This window comes from Muntiacus reevesi, chromosome 2 (genome assembly GCF_963930625.1).
Source record: "Muntiacus reevesi chromosome 2, mMunRee1.1, whole genome shotgun sequence".
Classification (NCBI taxonomy): Eukaryota; Metazoa; Chordata; class Mammalia; order Artiodactyla; family Cervidae; genus Muntiacus; species Muntiacus reevesi.
In genome coordinates this window covers 251429102-251447191 of record NC_089250.1, presented here as the reverse complement: position 1 = coordinate 251447191, position 18090 = coordinate 251429102, and the positions used below count along the sequence as shown (strand labels likewise).

General features: G+C 40.4%; 1 protein-coding gene and 1 pseudogene across 1 annotated transcript in view; both read right to left on the bottom strand.

The window, feature by feature from the left end:
* The window catches only part of PKD1L3 (polycystin 1 like 3, transient receptor potential channel interacting), an 81875-nt gene that overhangs the window by 11986 nt on the left and 51799 nt on the right, over positions 1-18090 (bottom strand). The window contains exons 22-24 of the mRNA XM_065919345.1: positions 11116-11215; positions 9191-9331; positions 7971-8156 (exon numbers count right to left, since the gene is read on the bottom strand). Coding sequence (XP_065775417.1) covers positions 7971-8156; positions 9191-9331; positions 11116-11215 — 427 coding nt within the window. The remainder of the gene's footprint in view (positions 1-7970; positions 8157-9190; positions 9332-11115; positions 11216-18090) is intronic.
* LOC136158728 (small ribosomal subunit protein eS12-like) lies at positions 4883-7386 on the bottom strand (annotated as a pseudogene).

The window sequence follows — 18090 nt, the reverse complement described above, 5'->3', positions numbered from 1 at the left end:
CAGTGTTCTGACCTGGAGCATGTGTAGTCCTGTATAGTCCCTGTATGTCCATGGGGTCGCAAAGAGTCAGACATGACTGAGCGACTTTCACTTCACTATGGTAACTGCAAAGCAAAAGCTATAGTAGATACATAGAAAGGGAGAGAGGAATTAAAGTCTACCACTACAAAAAATTAATCACAAAGGAAGACAAGAAAGGAACAAATGAATTACAAACCAGAAAATGAACAAAATTACAGTTTTAAACATAGCCTATCAATAATTACTTTGAATGTAAATGACTAAATTCTCCACTCAAAAGACACAGAGTAGCTAAATGGAAAAAAAAATACAAGATCCAACAATATGCTGTCTATAAGAGAGTCACTTAAGCTTTAAGCGTACGCACAGGGTACGCATAGGCTGAAAATAGAAGCATGGAAAAAGATGCTATGCATATCAACAAAATACTAGAAAACCAAAATTCAGCAGCACCTTGAAAGGGTCACACACCACAATCAAGTGAGATTTATCCTGGGATTCAAGGATGATTCAAAATATATAAGTTAACAAATGTGATACACCATATTAGAAGAATGAAGGATTAAAAACACATAATCTCAACAGATATAGAAAGAGCATTTGATAAAATTCAATATCCTTTCATGATAAAAACTCAACGAATTAGGCAAGGAGGAATGTACTGCAAGAAAATAAAAACCATATATGTCAAGCTCACAGCTAAATTTTATACTCAGTTGTGAAAAACTAAAAGCTCTTCCTCTAAGATAAGGAACAAGATGAGGATGCCTACTCACCATGTCTATTCAACACAATACTGGAAGTCCCAACCAGAGAAGTTAGGCAAGAAAAATAACTACAAGGTATCCAAATAGGAAAGGGGGAAGAATGCAACTGAACCCTTTTATTATGCCATATACAAAAAATCAACTCTATATGGATCAACAACTTAAACCTTAGGCCTAAAACTATAAAACTCCTACAAGAAAACAGAGAAAAAGCTTCTTGACACTTGGTCTTGACAATTCTTTTTTTTTTTTTGGATATGACATTAAACATTCAGGCAACAAAAAGAAACAAGTGGGAGTACATCAAATGAAAAGGTTTTTGCACAGCAAAGGAAACAATAAAATAAACCTAGGAAATGGGAGAAAATATTTGCAAACTGTGTATCTGACAAGACATTAAAATCCAAAATCCATAAAGAACCCATACAACTCAATACCAAAAAATAAATAAACCACACATTTTTCTAAAGAAGACATACAAATGACTTACAGGTATATATAAAACTCACTAACCACAGGGATATACAGAAATCAAAACTGCACTGTGGTATCACCTCATACCTATCAGGATGGCTATCATCAGGAAGACAAGAAATAAGAAGTGCTGGTGAGGGTCTGAAGAAAGGAATCCTATTAATCGGAATGTAAACTGGTTACAGCCGTTAAAGACAATAGCATGGAGGTTCCTCAAAAAATTAAAAATAGAGCTACTGTATGATCCAGCAATCTTACTAATGGCTATATATGGCAAGGAAAGGAGATAAAATCACCATCTTGAAGAGAGATCTGCACTCCCGTGTTCATAGCAGGATTGTTCACAAAACTGAAAATACAAAATTAGCCAACAAAGAAGCATGTATGGTCTCTCATAAGTGGAATTTTAAAAAGTCGAACTTATAGAACCAGACAGAACGGTGGGTACCAGGGACTGGGGTGGGGAGAAGGATGGCTGGATGTCAAAGTACATAAGCTTTCAATTTTAAAGTGAGTAAGTCCTGGAGATCTAATGTACAGCATGATTACAGTTTATAGATTAAAGTTAACAGCAATAGTGATATATTGTATATTTGAAATTTGATAAGAGAATAAAAGTTCTTATCACACTGAAAACAAAGCATGTAATGTGAAAAGATGGATGTGTTGATTAGTATGATTGTGGTAATCATTTCACAATTCATATATCAAAGCATCATGTGTACCTTAAATACATACAATTTCAATGTCTCCACTGTACCTCAATAAAGCTGGGGAGAAAAGAGAGTCAACCTAAATACTCATACCAAAAAAAATTCAGTAAGGTATCTGGGTATTAAATATGGTAAAACCAATAGCCTTCAAACACTAGTTAGTATAGTGAAATCTTATTGACCATAGAACACAAAAGATAAACCTAACAAGATGTATCAGAATTACATGAAGAGAATTCAATATGACTGAGGGATACAGATGAAGATGAGAACAGAAAAGCATATCACACTCCCAGGTAAGATATCAATAGCTTATCAGCTAAGCTACTGATATGCTATCCATTCTCTAAATTTTTATAAATCCTCATTTTGTTTCTGTATAAATATCTAAACCTCTATCTACAACTAAGTAAGCTCTTAATATATAAAAAGCTCCCATTTATCGAAGCAAACAAACAAAACCAAGCAGCCCAAAGAAAAACAGGCAAAGTTTATAGAATGACATTCATTCATTCTTTGTCTCAATCAGCGTGTACCGAGTGCTCACATACACCGGGTCCTATTCTAGGTGCCAGGCACAGAGCAGTGGGCGAGAGTCCCCGTCCACAGGGCACTCACACTTGAGGAGGGAGGCAGACAGGCAATAACCAAACAATATTCAGGTAATAATAGTGCTATGAAGAAACGCTGAGTAGGATGAGGGGACAGTGTCCTGTGGGGAGGGAGCAGTGCTACATTCATTCACAGGGATGATTAGACGTTTCTCTGAGGAGGTGGCTTATGAGAGTTTGCTGTTTAGTTACTAAGTCGTCTCCGACTCTTTTGCAAACCCGTGGACTGTAGCCTTCCAGTCTCCTCTGTCCATGGAATTTCCCAGGCAAGAATACTGGAGTGGATTATGAGAGAGACCCTAACAGTCTTGAGCACCCGATGCAGACATCAGTAAGGGCAAGAGCGAGTTCCAAGGCACTGAAGCAAGAGTGTGTGCAGCCTGGTTAAGGAGAGCACAGAAGCTTGTGTGGCGGAAGTACAGTGAATGAGAGGCGGAGTGAGGTTAGGAGAAGGAACAGAGGTAGTTACGACAGCCCAGAGTGGGGAAGGCCCTAGAGTAAGCTTTAGAAAGGGTTTAAGCTTTTAAGTGTGATGGAATCCATTGGGAGCTTTTCAACAGGGACAAAACACATTTATATGTTAAAGAAAAACAATATGGGGAAAATGGAATGAAGAAGTGCAAGAGTGGAGGTAAGTTTTGTCTGTATGAGAGGTGAAAAATGGCTCCTCGGTTTAGTTTTGACTTGGATTTTCTTGTGAGTGCAGTTGCAAACCTTTTGTGTATCTTAGAGCTACCTGTATGGTGAACGACTGGGGCTGTGCGCAGATCTTACATGGTGCTCATGGAAATGTTAATTGGTACAACTGAGGAGGACAAGTTTGGCAATAGCTTTTTAAATGAAAAATGAATATACAGTTTTATCGAGTCTTTTCAAGATACTTATCTTACAGATATATTTGCACGAGTGAAATTATGTATGTGAAAGGATATTAATAATAGTGCTGTTGTTAATAGTAGAAGACTGGAAACAATCTAAATGTCTATCAATAGGGAGTTGGTTATACAATTTATGGTATATCCATGCAGTGGCATGCTATACAGTAAGTGAATAAAACATAGAAAGGGGGAGCTTTACATATGCTGATGGAACAGTCTCTAGGCAGCCTAAGGGGAAAAGGCAAAATAGCAGGATGCTGTTTATCATCAAATGTATTTGCAAATATACAGGTTACCTCTGAAAGAATTTATAAATGTAGCTTGGAGATACTGTGGGTTTAGTTCAAAACCACTGCTACAAAGCAAGTCACATGAATTTTTTGGTTTCCCAGGACATAGAAAACTTATGTTTAGGGAATTCCATGGCTGTCCAGTGGTTAGGACTTGGCACTTTCATTGCCAGCACCCAGGTTGAGTTCCTGGTCTGGGTACTAAGATCCAGCAAGGCATGTGGTGTGGCAAAAAAAAAAAAAAATGTTTAGATTGAAACGTAGTCTGTTAGGTATACAATACCATTATGTCTAGAAAAGCAATGTACATACCTTAGTTAAAAACTTAATTACTAAAAAAAATACTTTATTTCTATAAGAAATGCTAACCTGAGCCTTCAGTGAGTCATAGTCTTTTTGCAGTAGTAACCCCCAGGATCACTGATCACAAGGTCACCATAATAAATATAATAAAGAGCTGAAATATTTCAAGAATGACTAAAATGTGACAGAGACACAAAGTGAGCAAGTGTGGTTGAAGAAATGGCACAAATGAAGTTGTTTGACACAGGGTTCCCAAACCTTCAATTTGTTAAACAGACAGAGCAGTATCTCTGAAATGTAATAAAGCAAAATGCAATAAAGTTTAAAAAAAAATGCAATAAAGTGAGGTGTGCCTGTATAATCAATTGGTAATGAGGTTGCCTCTCAGAAAGACAGAAGGGGGATCAGGGGACAAAGGAGAGTTGCACAACATACCTTGTGGTGTATACTGTTTTTCTCCATATTCATGTTTTAATTATTAAAAAGATGTTTTAACATGAAAGAAAAAGATTATCTTAGAAAATCTGGCAGGGAAATGTTTGCAGTAGTTATCAAAGGACCGAGGATTCTAAAGAAGATAAGAGGAAGGTAAGGGATGATTTAACCTTCAAAGGTAGCCTCACTGTATATTCCTTAAATAAAAAGTATGCAATAATAGAATTGTGAGATTAATGGTTTTCCATCTGAGAAGAAAGGCACAAGAGAAAAAACAAGTTTAAACTGCTACAAGAGGAATTTTAATTAAATCTTACCAAAAAAATTCTTCCCAAATGTGTTTTGACATTGGATTAGGCTATTTAGCAAAGTTATGTATTTACAGGATACAATTACTTGCCACAAATGGCTTGGCTCTCAGTATTTCTACAAACAAGTGAACTAACGGGACTGGGCTACATCAGTTCTGAGAGCAAAAAAATTTTTAGCAGTTAAAGAGTGAAAAAATGTTACTGGCAATATATAGCTTTTTAAATGAAAAATGGATATACAGGTTTGTGTTTTTTTTTTTTTAAAGAAAAAACAAGAACTCAGTTTTTTATTTCATCATTTCTTGCATTTGAAGTACTCCTCGATGACATCCTTGGCCTGGGACTCTTTGCCATAGTCCTTAACCACCACACAAGTGCAACAAACTACTTTACGGGGTTTTCCCTCTCTGTCCGTTTTACAGAGGCCTACCCATTCCCCTGGTTTCCTGTTGTCATCAACCTTAATCAGGTTGGTTTGGTGCTCAGCACAAAGTGCTTCCACTAACTTGACATACACAGGCTCGTCACAGTGGGATGCAAGCACTCACAGATGGGCTTGGCGCTTGTCTAAAGTTTTGGCAGCTTCGTGAATTCCACATGCTAGGCCATCGTGGATGAGGGTGGTCTTGGCACCTCTTGCAGAGCAGTGTTAACGTCCATTACACCTCCACCAGCAATGCCTTCCTCAGCCATGGCGGCGGGTTATTGTTGGAACCGAATCTTGAATGCATCCGAGCCTCCATGCGGCAGGGAAAGCTGGATATACAGTTTTATCAAGTCTTTTCAAGGTACTTATCTTATGGATATATTTGCACGAGTGAAATTATATATGTAAAAGGATATTTAATAGTACTGTTGTTAACAGTAGAAGACTGAAAACAATCTAAATGTCCATCAGTATCATCTACTTAATTCTATTTCTTTATCTACATCTCAGATTGCTTGTTGCTCTTCCTTAATATGTCCAGGTAACTCCTGTAACCTCTGTAGTTCTAGGAGAACCAGAGCTCCAACTGCCCCAATTAATAATAGCTAAGACTGGGACTTCCTTGGTGGTCCAGTGGTTAAGAATTTGCTTGCCAATGCAGGGGACATGGGTTCAAATCTCTGGTCCAGGAAGATTCCACATGACTCGGAGCAATAAAGCCTGTGCGCCACAACTATCGCGCCTGTGCTCCAGAGCCCAGGAGCCGCAACTACAGAAGCCCATGTGTTAAGAGCCCGTGCTGCACAACAGAAGCAATGAGAAGCCCACGCACTACAATTAGAGAGCAGTCCTGGCTTGCCGCAACTAGAGAAAAGCCTGCTCGCAGCAGTGAAAACCCAGTGCAGCCAAAAAAAAAAAAACATAGCTAAGACCCAGTGAGTGCCCAACACTGCTCTACGCACTTAGATCTACTAAGTTTTAAGTTTTGACATCAATCTTAAAGGATAGGTCCTAAGATTATCCTCATTGTATAGATGGGGAAACTGAGGCACCAGAGGTTGAGTGATTCACTCAGAAACACATTGCTGGTAAGTGGAGAGCAAGGATGTGGCTTCTGAGTCTTCACCTTTGCATCTAGTCTAGCCCGTGCATCTAGAGCCCTTTTGAAGCATGAGAAGCCACTGCAAGAAGCCTTTGCACTGCAACTAGAAAGAAAGGCCCCACTCTCTGCAACTAGAGAAAGCCCAGGTGCAGCAACAAAGAGTCCATGTGCTGCAAAAAAGGCCCAGCACGGCCATAAAATAAAAAAGTAAATGAAACTCAGCTAGAAAGAATCAACATGCAATGCATAGGAGTTGCCACCTGTAAAATCTCTTAAATGCACCACATACACATTAAGAGCTTCCCAGGTGGTGCTAGTGGTAAAGAACCTGCCTGCCAGTGCAGGAGGCATAAGACACGCGGGTTCGACCCCTAGGTTGGGAAGATCCCCTGGAGGAGGGCATGGCAAGCCACTCTAGTATTTGTTGCCTGGAGAATCCCCATGGACAGAGGAGCCTGGTGGGCTACAGTCCATGGGGTCACAAAGAGTGAGACACAACTGAAGCAACTTAGAAAGGACACACATTTAAGAAAAGACTATACAGATGTAGAAAACAACTCATGGTTACCAAAGGGGAACGTGGGAGAGGGATGAATTGGGAGGTTGGGCCTGACATATACACACTACTATATGTAAAACAGACAACTAATAGGAACATGCTGATAGCATGGGAACTCTACTCAATATTCTGTAGTGGCCTATATGGAAAAGAATCTAAGGAGGGATATACGTATACACATAACTGATTCACTTTACTGTATACCTGAAACCAACATTTCCAACACTGTGAGTCAACTATACACCAATAAAATTTAATTAAAAAAAGAGAAAAGAGTATACATGTTTACTCAGATGACACATCACTCAGATTTTTTTTCAGGAATTTAGGAGATATTCTAAATCTCAACAGAAAGGCACCAATCCTGAGATTAATGCATGCAGCAATTTCCAGAACACAACTCACTTAATAAGACACAAAGTTATAATACGACAAAGCGTTGGTACCTGGTTGAGAAATACTGAACAAGAAGCATTCATACTAACTCCTCTTGATGGTGAGGTTCTCTGAGGGTACAAACCACATAATACTCATCTTTTTATCATTAGCTTCTAGGACAGTTCCCAGTATACCAGTTGTTCACTACATATTCATGGAGTTGAACTAGATAACCAACCAAGAAAAGTCACACATCACAGACTAAGGAATGACTGCACATCAGGCAATGTATCAAAATATCACCCTGGTGTGAGATCTTTCTGATTACATCTGGGCTTAGAGAACAAACTTCAGCTGCATGTGGTTCCTTCCTTCACAAGGAGGCCACCAACCCGAAGGACCACTTTAGTTACTTCTCATGCTGTAAGTGAATAAATTCTCAACTTTGTTTATCAGTCTCTAGTGAAACTCTTCAGTGGGAATCAGCCCTCGGGGATTGATCACCCTTGGGTGAACAGACATAAACCTGAAACTGTTTAGATGGGTCCCTAGAAGTGGACATTTGGGTGCCCACAGAGGTGCAGTCATATTGACACAGCCAGTGAAACTTTCTCCAGTGTTCTAACGGTTACTGTAGGAGCATTTGGGAAACCAACTGTATCCCACATTTGCAGGGCTAGGCCCCTGGACTGTATTCTTACCTCTGTAATCCCCATACAGATTGGGAAGGAGGGTGCTATTGGCCCAGGTGTAGAAATGCTTAAGAAGTTTGATCTCTGAGAAACGGTGAGAAAAGCTCTTGTGGATAGCTTGACGGAGGTAAAATCTATTGGAGTTCTGCGTCGAGTAGACTGTAGTCATCAACAGGGTAAGGAAAAGGATTTGTGCTAGTACAGAAGCGAGAAAACCATAGGTGAATTTGACATTGAAATTTCAAATTTCAATTCTTTGAAATTCTCTATATGATCAGACTTAAGGAAGCCAAGGGGAAGGCGGGGAGGGAGAGGGATGGACTGGGATTTTGGGGTTGGTACATGCAAACTACTATGTGTAGAATGGATAAACAAGGTCCTACTGTATACCACAGGGAATGATATCTAATCTGGGATAAACCATAATGGAAAGAATATAAAAAAAGAATGTGTATATGTGTATAACTGAGTCACTCTGCTGTAGAGCAGATTGGCACATTATAAACCAACTATACTTCAATTAAAAAAATTCTCTATACATTTTTCTTCATTTTCCCCTAAGTATATAGACTCTCACAGGTCAAAAACAGTCAAAAACTGAACTTTCACGTGATTCAGCTTAATAATTGTCAGAGATAAGCCAAAGCATTTGGCTCCTGGTGATATCTGTATGTGCAGCAATAGATATGTATATATTCCTTCCCAGAATTCTCATGCACTGATCAGAAATTATACTTGAGATACATAAAAAGCTACCACAAAAAATGCTTTATTTTAGTTCTAAGGTCTAAATGACCCCCCAGACAACTCCCTCGGTCTCTTCCCATCCCTAGTTAGCTATAGATTGTCTCTGTTCGCATGGCAAAAACAGAATTTGTCTATTTTGGTCCAGAGAATCCAACAACCCAAACACTAGGTGTGCTGGACCTTGTACTTACAGGACAGCTAGTTTTCAAAGCATATTCATTTTCCCTCCACCCTGTGATGCTGATCAAGTTTCAAGATTACATTCCGCAGACAGAGGAAGTGACTTCCTCAAGCACACAATTAGACCATAAGTTCAGGAGTCCCTCCATTCACTGTACAGCCTTAATAGCATCCAGACTGTTTTGAGGGGAACACTTTAATATACTTCCCCCCCTTCTAGGTTTTCCATTTTATTCTCACTCCCCCTTTCCTTGCTGGGAAACGTGTTGATGTATAAACATGTTACCGTCTCCTCTCCATACCTAAAACATCTCCTGTCAACTTGCAGAACTTCTTCTCTTTCAAGGTTCTTTCTGGGCGCTTAACCGGACTGTTCATAGTGGGGGCTACATAGATGGAGTTGTTCTTATCTCTTGAACCGGGTAATGATGAAGGACATCTTGCTGTCAAAAATTCAAATGTAGGTCACAAAAAGGTTATAGTTCGTTAAGCACTTATTCATCAACATCTGCTGAGCATCTACTATGAGTATCTCCTATTAAATGCTGAAATGGAGAAAAGAAGTTACAGAAGCAATACTTCCCAAACTACCATCAAAGACTTAAAAAAATATTCCCAACCCATCAGAGACTAATACTTTTGTAAAATACAGGAAAGACTAGAAAACTGACACAGAACAGAGACCTACAAAATACAAGAAAAGTGACGTAAAATAGAGGCCTGAAAATAGAAGCCCCATTTTGAAAATTAGATTCAATAGGCCTAAAATTAGGCTGCCCAACTGCTATAAATGTTTCTAAAGGCTTATTCTGAATTTCTCCCCTTGTCTTGGACCAGAACCAAACAGTTTTGTCAATGGATTACCCAATGGGAGTGCTGTTCCAGAGTGGTGGTTCTCACTGTAAAATAGGCTGGGAGATCACCTGGAATTGTGTTAAAATGCCGTTTCTGGGGTGAGGCCTGACAGCCTGAATTTCTGACAATTCCAGGAAATGCCTGTGCTGTTCTCCAGCCCACACTGTGGGCAGAAGAATCTAGCGACGTGTAAATCAAGATGGGGAGAGAGAGGGAGTTAGACTGTGACCTAAAACATGTCAGCCTGTGGGAACCAAGTGCTGAGGGCTCACTGGAGAGAAACATAAACCTCCTTGAGGAATTCAGAGGAGCTGGCCCAGAGGCAGTGACAGAGGACATTTGTTTTAAATGAGTCAGACAGAATTCTCTAGATGGATAAAGATGAGGACAAGAAAGAAAGTCACTTTAGCAGAGGGAACAGCAATTCAAGAGATGGAGAAATGAAATGAGGACTGGGAAGGCAGTTTGAAGTCAGATTACTAGTTTTTTAATCTCACAAGGAATGAGATGCCAACCCCTTAGCAGCTGGTCCACCACTCAGCTTAAGAAATAAGTGGTAGCTGAGACAAAACCTGCTGTGTACCTCCTTGATGGTGTCCCTTCTTTCTCTTCAGAGCTAATCCTCTCCTAAAATTTGGAGTTTATCCTCCTATGCACTTCATTAAAAAATGTGTCTCTAAGCAAGGCATGCATTTCTTGCATGATTAAAATATTGTGTTAAAAGACTTCCCCGTAGCGGGGTGTGGGTTCTATCCCTAGTCGGGAAACTAAGATCACACATGTGGTACAGCCTGGCTGAAAACAGAATGTTGTGTTAATTTTTCTGCCATTTGCTTTTTGGCCACCTTTTGTTTGGCAGTTTCATCTGCGTGAAATGAGTGGCTCTAGTCAGTTTTATTCAGACTTCCTCAGCCTTGGTGATTGAGCTGGGAGTGGGATTTAGGATTATTCTTAGTTTATAGCCAATGGTGATATTATTAACTGAAATGAGAAAACAGTAAAGAAATGAATTTGTGGGGCAGGCAAATAATTCTGCTTGGGGCGTGTTTGAGACAGCTGTAGGCATTCAGATACAGAGGGTGAGCAGTTGGAAACAGCACCTGGGGCTCAAAGCCAGAAACACGAGGAAGGAATCTGGAATACAGGGGAGAGTTGAAGCTCTGAGTGACCTCCAGAGGGACGGATCATAAGGAGTTCTGGTGACCCACTGGTTGGTCTTGGTTCAGGGAGGAGGCATGATGGCTGGTTAGAGACAAGATCCCTGAGTGGATAAATTTATCTTAGTCAGTGAGGTGGCTGGGAGTGCACTGTTCTGATATATAATTTGCTCTTTGCAAAATAAGATATTAGTTACAAGTGTTAGTTGAATTACCCCAGAGTGCCAAGATCCTCCTGGTTTGATGTTCCTTCTCTCTGTGAAGCTGTGGCAGCCTGTTCAGCATCAGTGAGTAGAACAGTGTGAGGAAGATCACCTAGACAGGAAAGTCAGAGGAGGCACTAATAATGAGCAGACATCATAGAATCCAAGAAGGGGGCACCGACAGGTAGAAGGTGGGTATGACTGTACATCTCAGTGATCTGGCCCTTTATATATTTATGGAACACTCAGGATTAAGTAACTTCATTGTTATTTTTGCATAACCACAAAGACATGACTGATACGTTGATATTTATATTTTTGCCTGTAGTCTTTAATCTGCTTGGCTAGGAAAACCTCCTAAACTATCAAATGATTTGTGATGCTTTGTATAAATTGTTCAGTAACACCTGTCTTTGGGACAACTTTGATGAGCAAGACTGAAGAAGCTATGCTTTTGAAAGTGCCAGTTTTGCTGAAGAAGGCATGGAATTTTAGAACTGAGTAAGCCTCTGTTAGGGGAAACAAGTATCCCCCACCACTCCTTAAATTTCCTTGGAGAGGAGGAAGTGCTCCAGTCCTCAGAGAACAAAGGACAAGAGTAATTCTTTCTGGCCCACTGCCACACTCCTTGCTGTGAGGGTGTTGCAGGTGTGTTTGCTCTGCAGACCTGAAGCTGCCCTCTAGTGGACGGTCTCAAGGACTAGACTTGAGGCGGACGCACCAAGCTGCTTCAGTGTCCGACTCTGTGCGACTCTATGGACTGCAGCCCACCAGGCTCCTCTGTCTGTGGGATTTTCCAGGCAATAGAATACTGGAGTGGGCTGCCGTGTCCTTCTCATCCCGACCCAGGGATTGAACCCGAATCTCTGAAATCCACCCAGGATTGGCAGGTGGGTTCTTTACCACTAGCACCACTGGGAAATTACTACAAAGTACACTTGATGGACTTCCTTGGTAGTCCAGTGGTTAAGTCCATCTGCCTTGCAATGCAGGGGATGTGGGTTTGATCCCTGGTCGCGGAAATAAGATCCCATATGCCGCAGAGTAACTAAGCCCACGTGCTACAACTGAGCCCACGCACCACAACTACAGAGTCCCGTGTTCCATAAGGAAAGATCTTGTGTGAGGCAAATAAGACTCGGCGCAGCAAAAAAAAATACACTTGGTCATAAGTGAAATGAAAGTCGCTCAGTCGTGTCTGACTCTTTGTGACCCATGGACTATTCAGTCCATGGAATTCTCCACGCCAGAATACTGGAGTGGGTAGCCTTTCCCTTTTCCAGGGGATGTTCCTAACCCAGGGATCGAACCCAGGTCTCCTGCATAGCAGACGCATTCTTTACCAGCTGGACCGTAGGAGTTCAACCAAATTCTTTCTGTAGCAATACTGATAACTAAGCTAACACATTGGTTTTCTATCTCTTCTGTCCCTCTTTTTATACTTTCTAACTTTTAAAAACTGAGATACATTATAAAAAGTTTGAAAAAATTTAGAGATTTTAAGAAACTTTAAAAGTTTGGAAAGTTAAAGTGTTAGTTGCTCAATCGTGTCTGACTCTTTGCTACCCCATGGACTATAGCCCGCCAGGCTCCTCTGTCCCTGGAATTTCCCAGGCAAGGATACTGGAGTGGGTTGCCATTTCTTTCTCCAGGGTATCTTCCCAACCCAGGGATCAGACCTGGTCTCCAATATTGGCAGGTTGATTCTTTACTGTCTGAGCCATCCATTAGTTATTTTTGTCTTCAACTGAACTAGTTCTCCACACCATTACATTTTCTATAACATTTTAAATGGTTGCTTAGTATCCTATTACACAGATATGGCTGCCTTATAACACATTAAGCAATGAACTATTCTTGAACATTTAAATTGTTGTCAATTTTATCATTATAAACCACGCTGAATTTTCTCAGAAGAGACCCTTAGAAGTGAAACTTAGCAAAGGGATGTAGAATTTGAAGGCTTTTACTGTATAGACTGCCTAATTTTCCTCAACCAGCATTGAGTGCCTATTTTCCCTGGCAAATGGAAACACAAATACACAATGCAAATCACTGTGTATTCATTTGTTTTTCTCTGCCACTGTTAAAAGCAAAATTGAATCTTATTGTTCTAATTTATTTGACTGGTGAAGAAGAGCTTTTTACCAGTTTTTTTTTTTTTGGGGGGGGTCATTGAAATAAAAAAGGTTTTTTTAGCTTTAAGAAAGTATTTACACATACTAAACCCACACTTTTTGGTGCATAATTCTATAACTTTTGACAAATACATAGAACTGAGTATCCACTGCTATAATCAATATACCTTACAGTTTCATCACCCCCAAAAATTCCCTTGGTGGTCAACCCTTTCTCCAACCCTCATCTCTGCCAGCTACTGAGGGATTCTCCATCCATGTAGTTTTTACTTCTTGCAGACTGTCATATAAATGGAAATGAAAAGTATGCTTTGGGCACAGGTTTCTTTCACTATTTGCAATAGTACACTTGAGATTCATCCATGTCATTACACATACCAGTAGTTTGTTTCATTGATGAGTAGTCTTCTACCATATGGATGTTCCCCAGTTTATCCATTTAGCAGTTGATAGGTATCTGAGTTAGTTCCATCCTTGGTAATTATTATTGGCCACACCATGTGGCATCTTATTAATAATTCCCTGATCAGGGATCAAATTTGTGCCTAACACAGTGGAAGTATGGAGTCTTAACCACTGGACCACCAAGGAAGTCCCATTCTTGGCAATTATGAATAATAAAGCTGCCATAAGTATTCACAGGGTTTTGTGTGAATATGGGTTTTTATTTCTTTTGGGTAAATACCTAGGAGTGAAATTTCTAAATTATTAATTTTGCAGGAAACTGGCAAACTGTTTTTCAAAGTGTCTATGCCATTTTTACATTTCTACACATTCTACCACTGATGAATGCGAGTTCCCAGGTACTCTGCATCTTCACCAGCATTTGGTATTACCAATATTTTAGTCATTCTACTCCAGACAATACTCCAAAGCTACACTTATCAAAACAGCATGACACGGGCACAAAAACAGACATATGGTTTAAAGGAACAGAATAGAGAGCTCAGAAATAAAGCCACACACTTATGGTCAATTAATCTAACAAGGAGGCAAGAATATCCTAGGGAGAAAAGACAGTATTTTTAGCAAGTGGTCCTGGGAAAGTTAGACAGCCACATGTAAATCAATAAAATTAGAACACATACATAAAAATAAAACTAAAAATTGCTTAAGGACTTAAATAGACACGACATCATACAACTGTTAGAACACAGGCAAAACATTCTCTGACATAAATGGTACCAATGTTTCCCAAGGCAATAAAATAAAAACAAAAATAAAACAAATGGGGCCTAGTCAAACTTCTAAGCTTTTGTACATTGAAGGAAACCATAAATAAAAACAACAACAAAAAAAAAACACACCTACAGACTGGGAGAAAACAACGGCAAATACTGTGTCCAACAAGGGATTAAATCTCCAAAATATACACACAGGTCACACAACTCAGCAACAAAAAACCAACCCAACTACAAAATGGGGAGAAGACCTAAATAGACATTTCTCCAAAGAAGACATACAGATGGCCAACAGGTACATGAATGATGCTTATCATCACTAATTATTACAAAAAGGCAAATCAAAACTACAGTGAGGTACCACCTCACACCAGTCTGAATGGCCATCATCAAAATGCTGGAGAGGGCGTGGAGAAAAGGGAACTCTCCTACACCATTAGTGGTAATATAAATTGGTGCAGTCACTAAGGAAAATAGTATGGAGGTTCTTCAAAAGACTAAAAATAGTGTTGCTGTATGATCCAGGAAACCCATTCCTAGACATAAATCCAAGCAAAACTCTAATTCAAAAAGGTACATGCACCCCAATGTTCGAAGCATTTACAAATTGTTCTGGCTTAAAACTCAGCATTCAGAAAACTAAGATCATGGCATCCAGTCCCATCACTTCATGGCAAATAGATGGGGGAAAAAAATGGACACAGCGATTTTGGGCTCCAAAATCACTGCAAATGGTGATTGCAGTCATGAAATTAAAAGACACTTGCTCCTTGGAAGAAAAGCTATGACCAACCTAGACACACACTAAAAAGCAGAGACAGTACTTTGCCAACAAAGGTCCGTCTGGTCAAGGCTATGGTTTTTCTAGTGGTCATGTATGGATGTGAGAGCTGGACTATAAAGAAAGCTGAGTGCCGAAGAATTGATGCTTTTGAACTGTGGTGTTGGAGGAGACTCTTGAGAGTCCCTTGGACTGCAAGGAGATCCAACCAGTCAATCCTAAAGGATGCTGAAGCTGAAACTCCCAATACTTTGGCCTCCTGATGCGAAGAACTGACCCCTTGGAAAAGACCCTGATGCTGGGAAAGGTTGAAGGCAGGAGAAGGGGACGACAGAGGATGAGATGGTTGGATGGCATCACCGACTTGATGGACATGAGTCTGAGTAAGCTCTGGGAGTTGGTGATGGACAGGGAAGCCTGGCATGCTGCAGTCCATGGAGTCTCAAAGAGTCAGACATGACTGAGCGACTGAACTGACTGACTGATGTTCACAGCAGCACTGCTTACAACAGCCAAGATGTGGAAACAACTTGAATGTCCAACGACAGATGAATGGAAAAAGATGTGGTTCATATTTACAATGGAATTCCACTCAGCCATTAAAAAAGAATAAAAGAATGTCACTTGCAGCAACAAAGATGGACATAGAGATTATCACACTAAGTGAAGTCAGAATGACGCCATACCAGTATATCATTTATATGTGGAATCTAAAAAGTGATACAAATGAATTTATCTACATAAAACAGAAACAGACTCACATACATAGAAGACATATGGGACTTCCTTGGTGGTAGTGTATAAGAATCCGCCAGTCAAGGCAGGGTACACGAGTTTGATCCCTGCTCTGGGAAGATTGCACACGCTGTGGAGCAACTAAGCCTGTGCATCACAACTACTGAGCCTGCAGGCCTAAAGCCCATGCTCCACAGCAAGAGAAGCCACCCCAATGATAACCATGTACACCGCAATGAAGAGGAGACCCGGCTCACCATGGCCCGAGAAAGCCCATGCAAAGCAACGAAGACTCAGTACAGCCAAAAATAAACAAATAAAATTATTAAAAAGAGAGACAAGACATATGGTTACCTGTGGGGGGTGGTGGATAAACTAGGAGACAAATTAGATAAATTAGCAGATACAAACTACTGTATATAAAATAGATAGTTCAGTTCAGTCGCTCAGTCGTGTCCGACTCTTTTCGACCCCATGAATTGCAACACGCCAGACCTCCCTGTCCGTCACCAACTCCCGGAGTTTACTCAAACTCGTGCCCATCGAGTCGGTGATGCCATCCAGCCATCTCTTCCTCTGTTGTCCCCTTCTCCTCCTGCCCCCAATCCCTCCCAGCATCAGGGTCTTTTCCAATGAGTCAACTCTTCGCATGAGGTGGCCAAAGTATTGGAGTTTCAGCTTCAGCATCAGTCCTTCCGATGAACACCCACGACTTATTTCCTTCAGGATGGACTGGTTGGATCTCCTTGCAGTCCAAGGGACTCTCAAGAATCTTTTCCAACACCACAGTTCAGAAGCATCAATTCTTCGGTTCTCAGCTTTCTTCACAGTCCAACTCTCACATCCACACATGACCACTGGAAAAACCATAGCCTTGACCAGTTGGACCTTTCTTGGCAAAGTAATGTCTCTGCTTTTTAATACGCTATCTAGGTTGGTCATAACTTTCCTTCCAAGGAGTAAGCGTCTTTTAATTTCATGGCTGCAATCACCATCTGCAGTGATTTTGGAGCCCAGAAAAATAAAGTCTGACACTGTTTCCACTGTCGCTCCATCTATTTCCCATGAGGTGATGGGACCAGATGTCATGATCTTAGTATTCTGAATGTTGAGCTTTAAGCCAACTTTTTCACTCTCCTCTTTCACTTTCATCAAGAGGCTTTTTAGTTTCTCTTCACTTTCTGCCATAAGGGTGGTGTCATTTGCATATCTGAGGTTATTGATATTTCTCCCGGCAATCTTGATTCCAGCTTGTGCTTCTTCCAGCCCAGCGTTTCTCATGATGTACTCTGCATATAAGTTAAATAAGCAGAGTGACAATATATAGCCTTGACATACTCTTTTTCCTATTTGGAACCAGTTTGTTCTTCCATGTCCAGTTCTAACTGTTGCTCCCTGACCTGCATACAGGTTTCTCAAGAGGCAGGTCAGGTGGTCTGGTATTCCCATCTTCTTCAGAATTTTCCACAGTTTATTGTGATCCACACAGTCAAAGGCTTTTACATAGTCAATAAAGCAGAAATAGATGTTTTTGTGGAACTCTCTTGCTTTTTCGATGATCCAGCGGATATTGGCAATTTGATCTCTGGTTCCTCTGCCTTTTCTAAAACCAGCTTGAATATCTGGAAGTTCTCAGTTCACGTATTACTGAAGCCTGGCTTGGAGAATTTTGAGCATTCCTTTACTAGCATGTGAGATGACAGCAATTGTGCTGTAGTTTGAGGATTCTTTGGGATTGCCTTTCTTAGGGATTGGAATGAAAACGGACCTTTTCCAGTTCTGTGGCCACTGCTGAGTTTTCCAAATTCGCTGGCATATTGAGTGCAGCACTTTCACAGCATCATCTTTCAGGATTTGAAATAACTCAACTAGAATTCCATCACATCCACTAGCTTTGTTTGTAGTGATGTTTTCTAAGGCCCACTTGACTTCACATTCCAGGATGTCTGGCTCTAGGACCATTGTGATTATCTGGGTCGTGAAGATCTTTTTTGTACAGTTCTTCTGTGTATCCTTGCCACCTCTTCTTAATATCTTCTGCTTCTGTTAGGTCTATACCATTTCTGTCCTTTATTGAGCCCATTTTTGCATGAAATGTTCCCTTGAGAGATCTAATTTTCTTTCTTTTTTTCTTCTTCTAATTTTCTTGAAG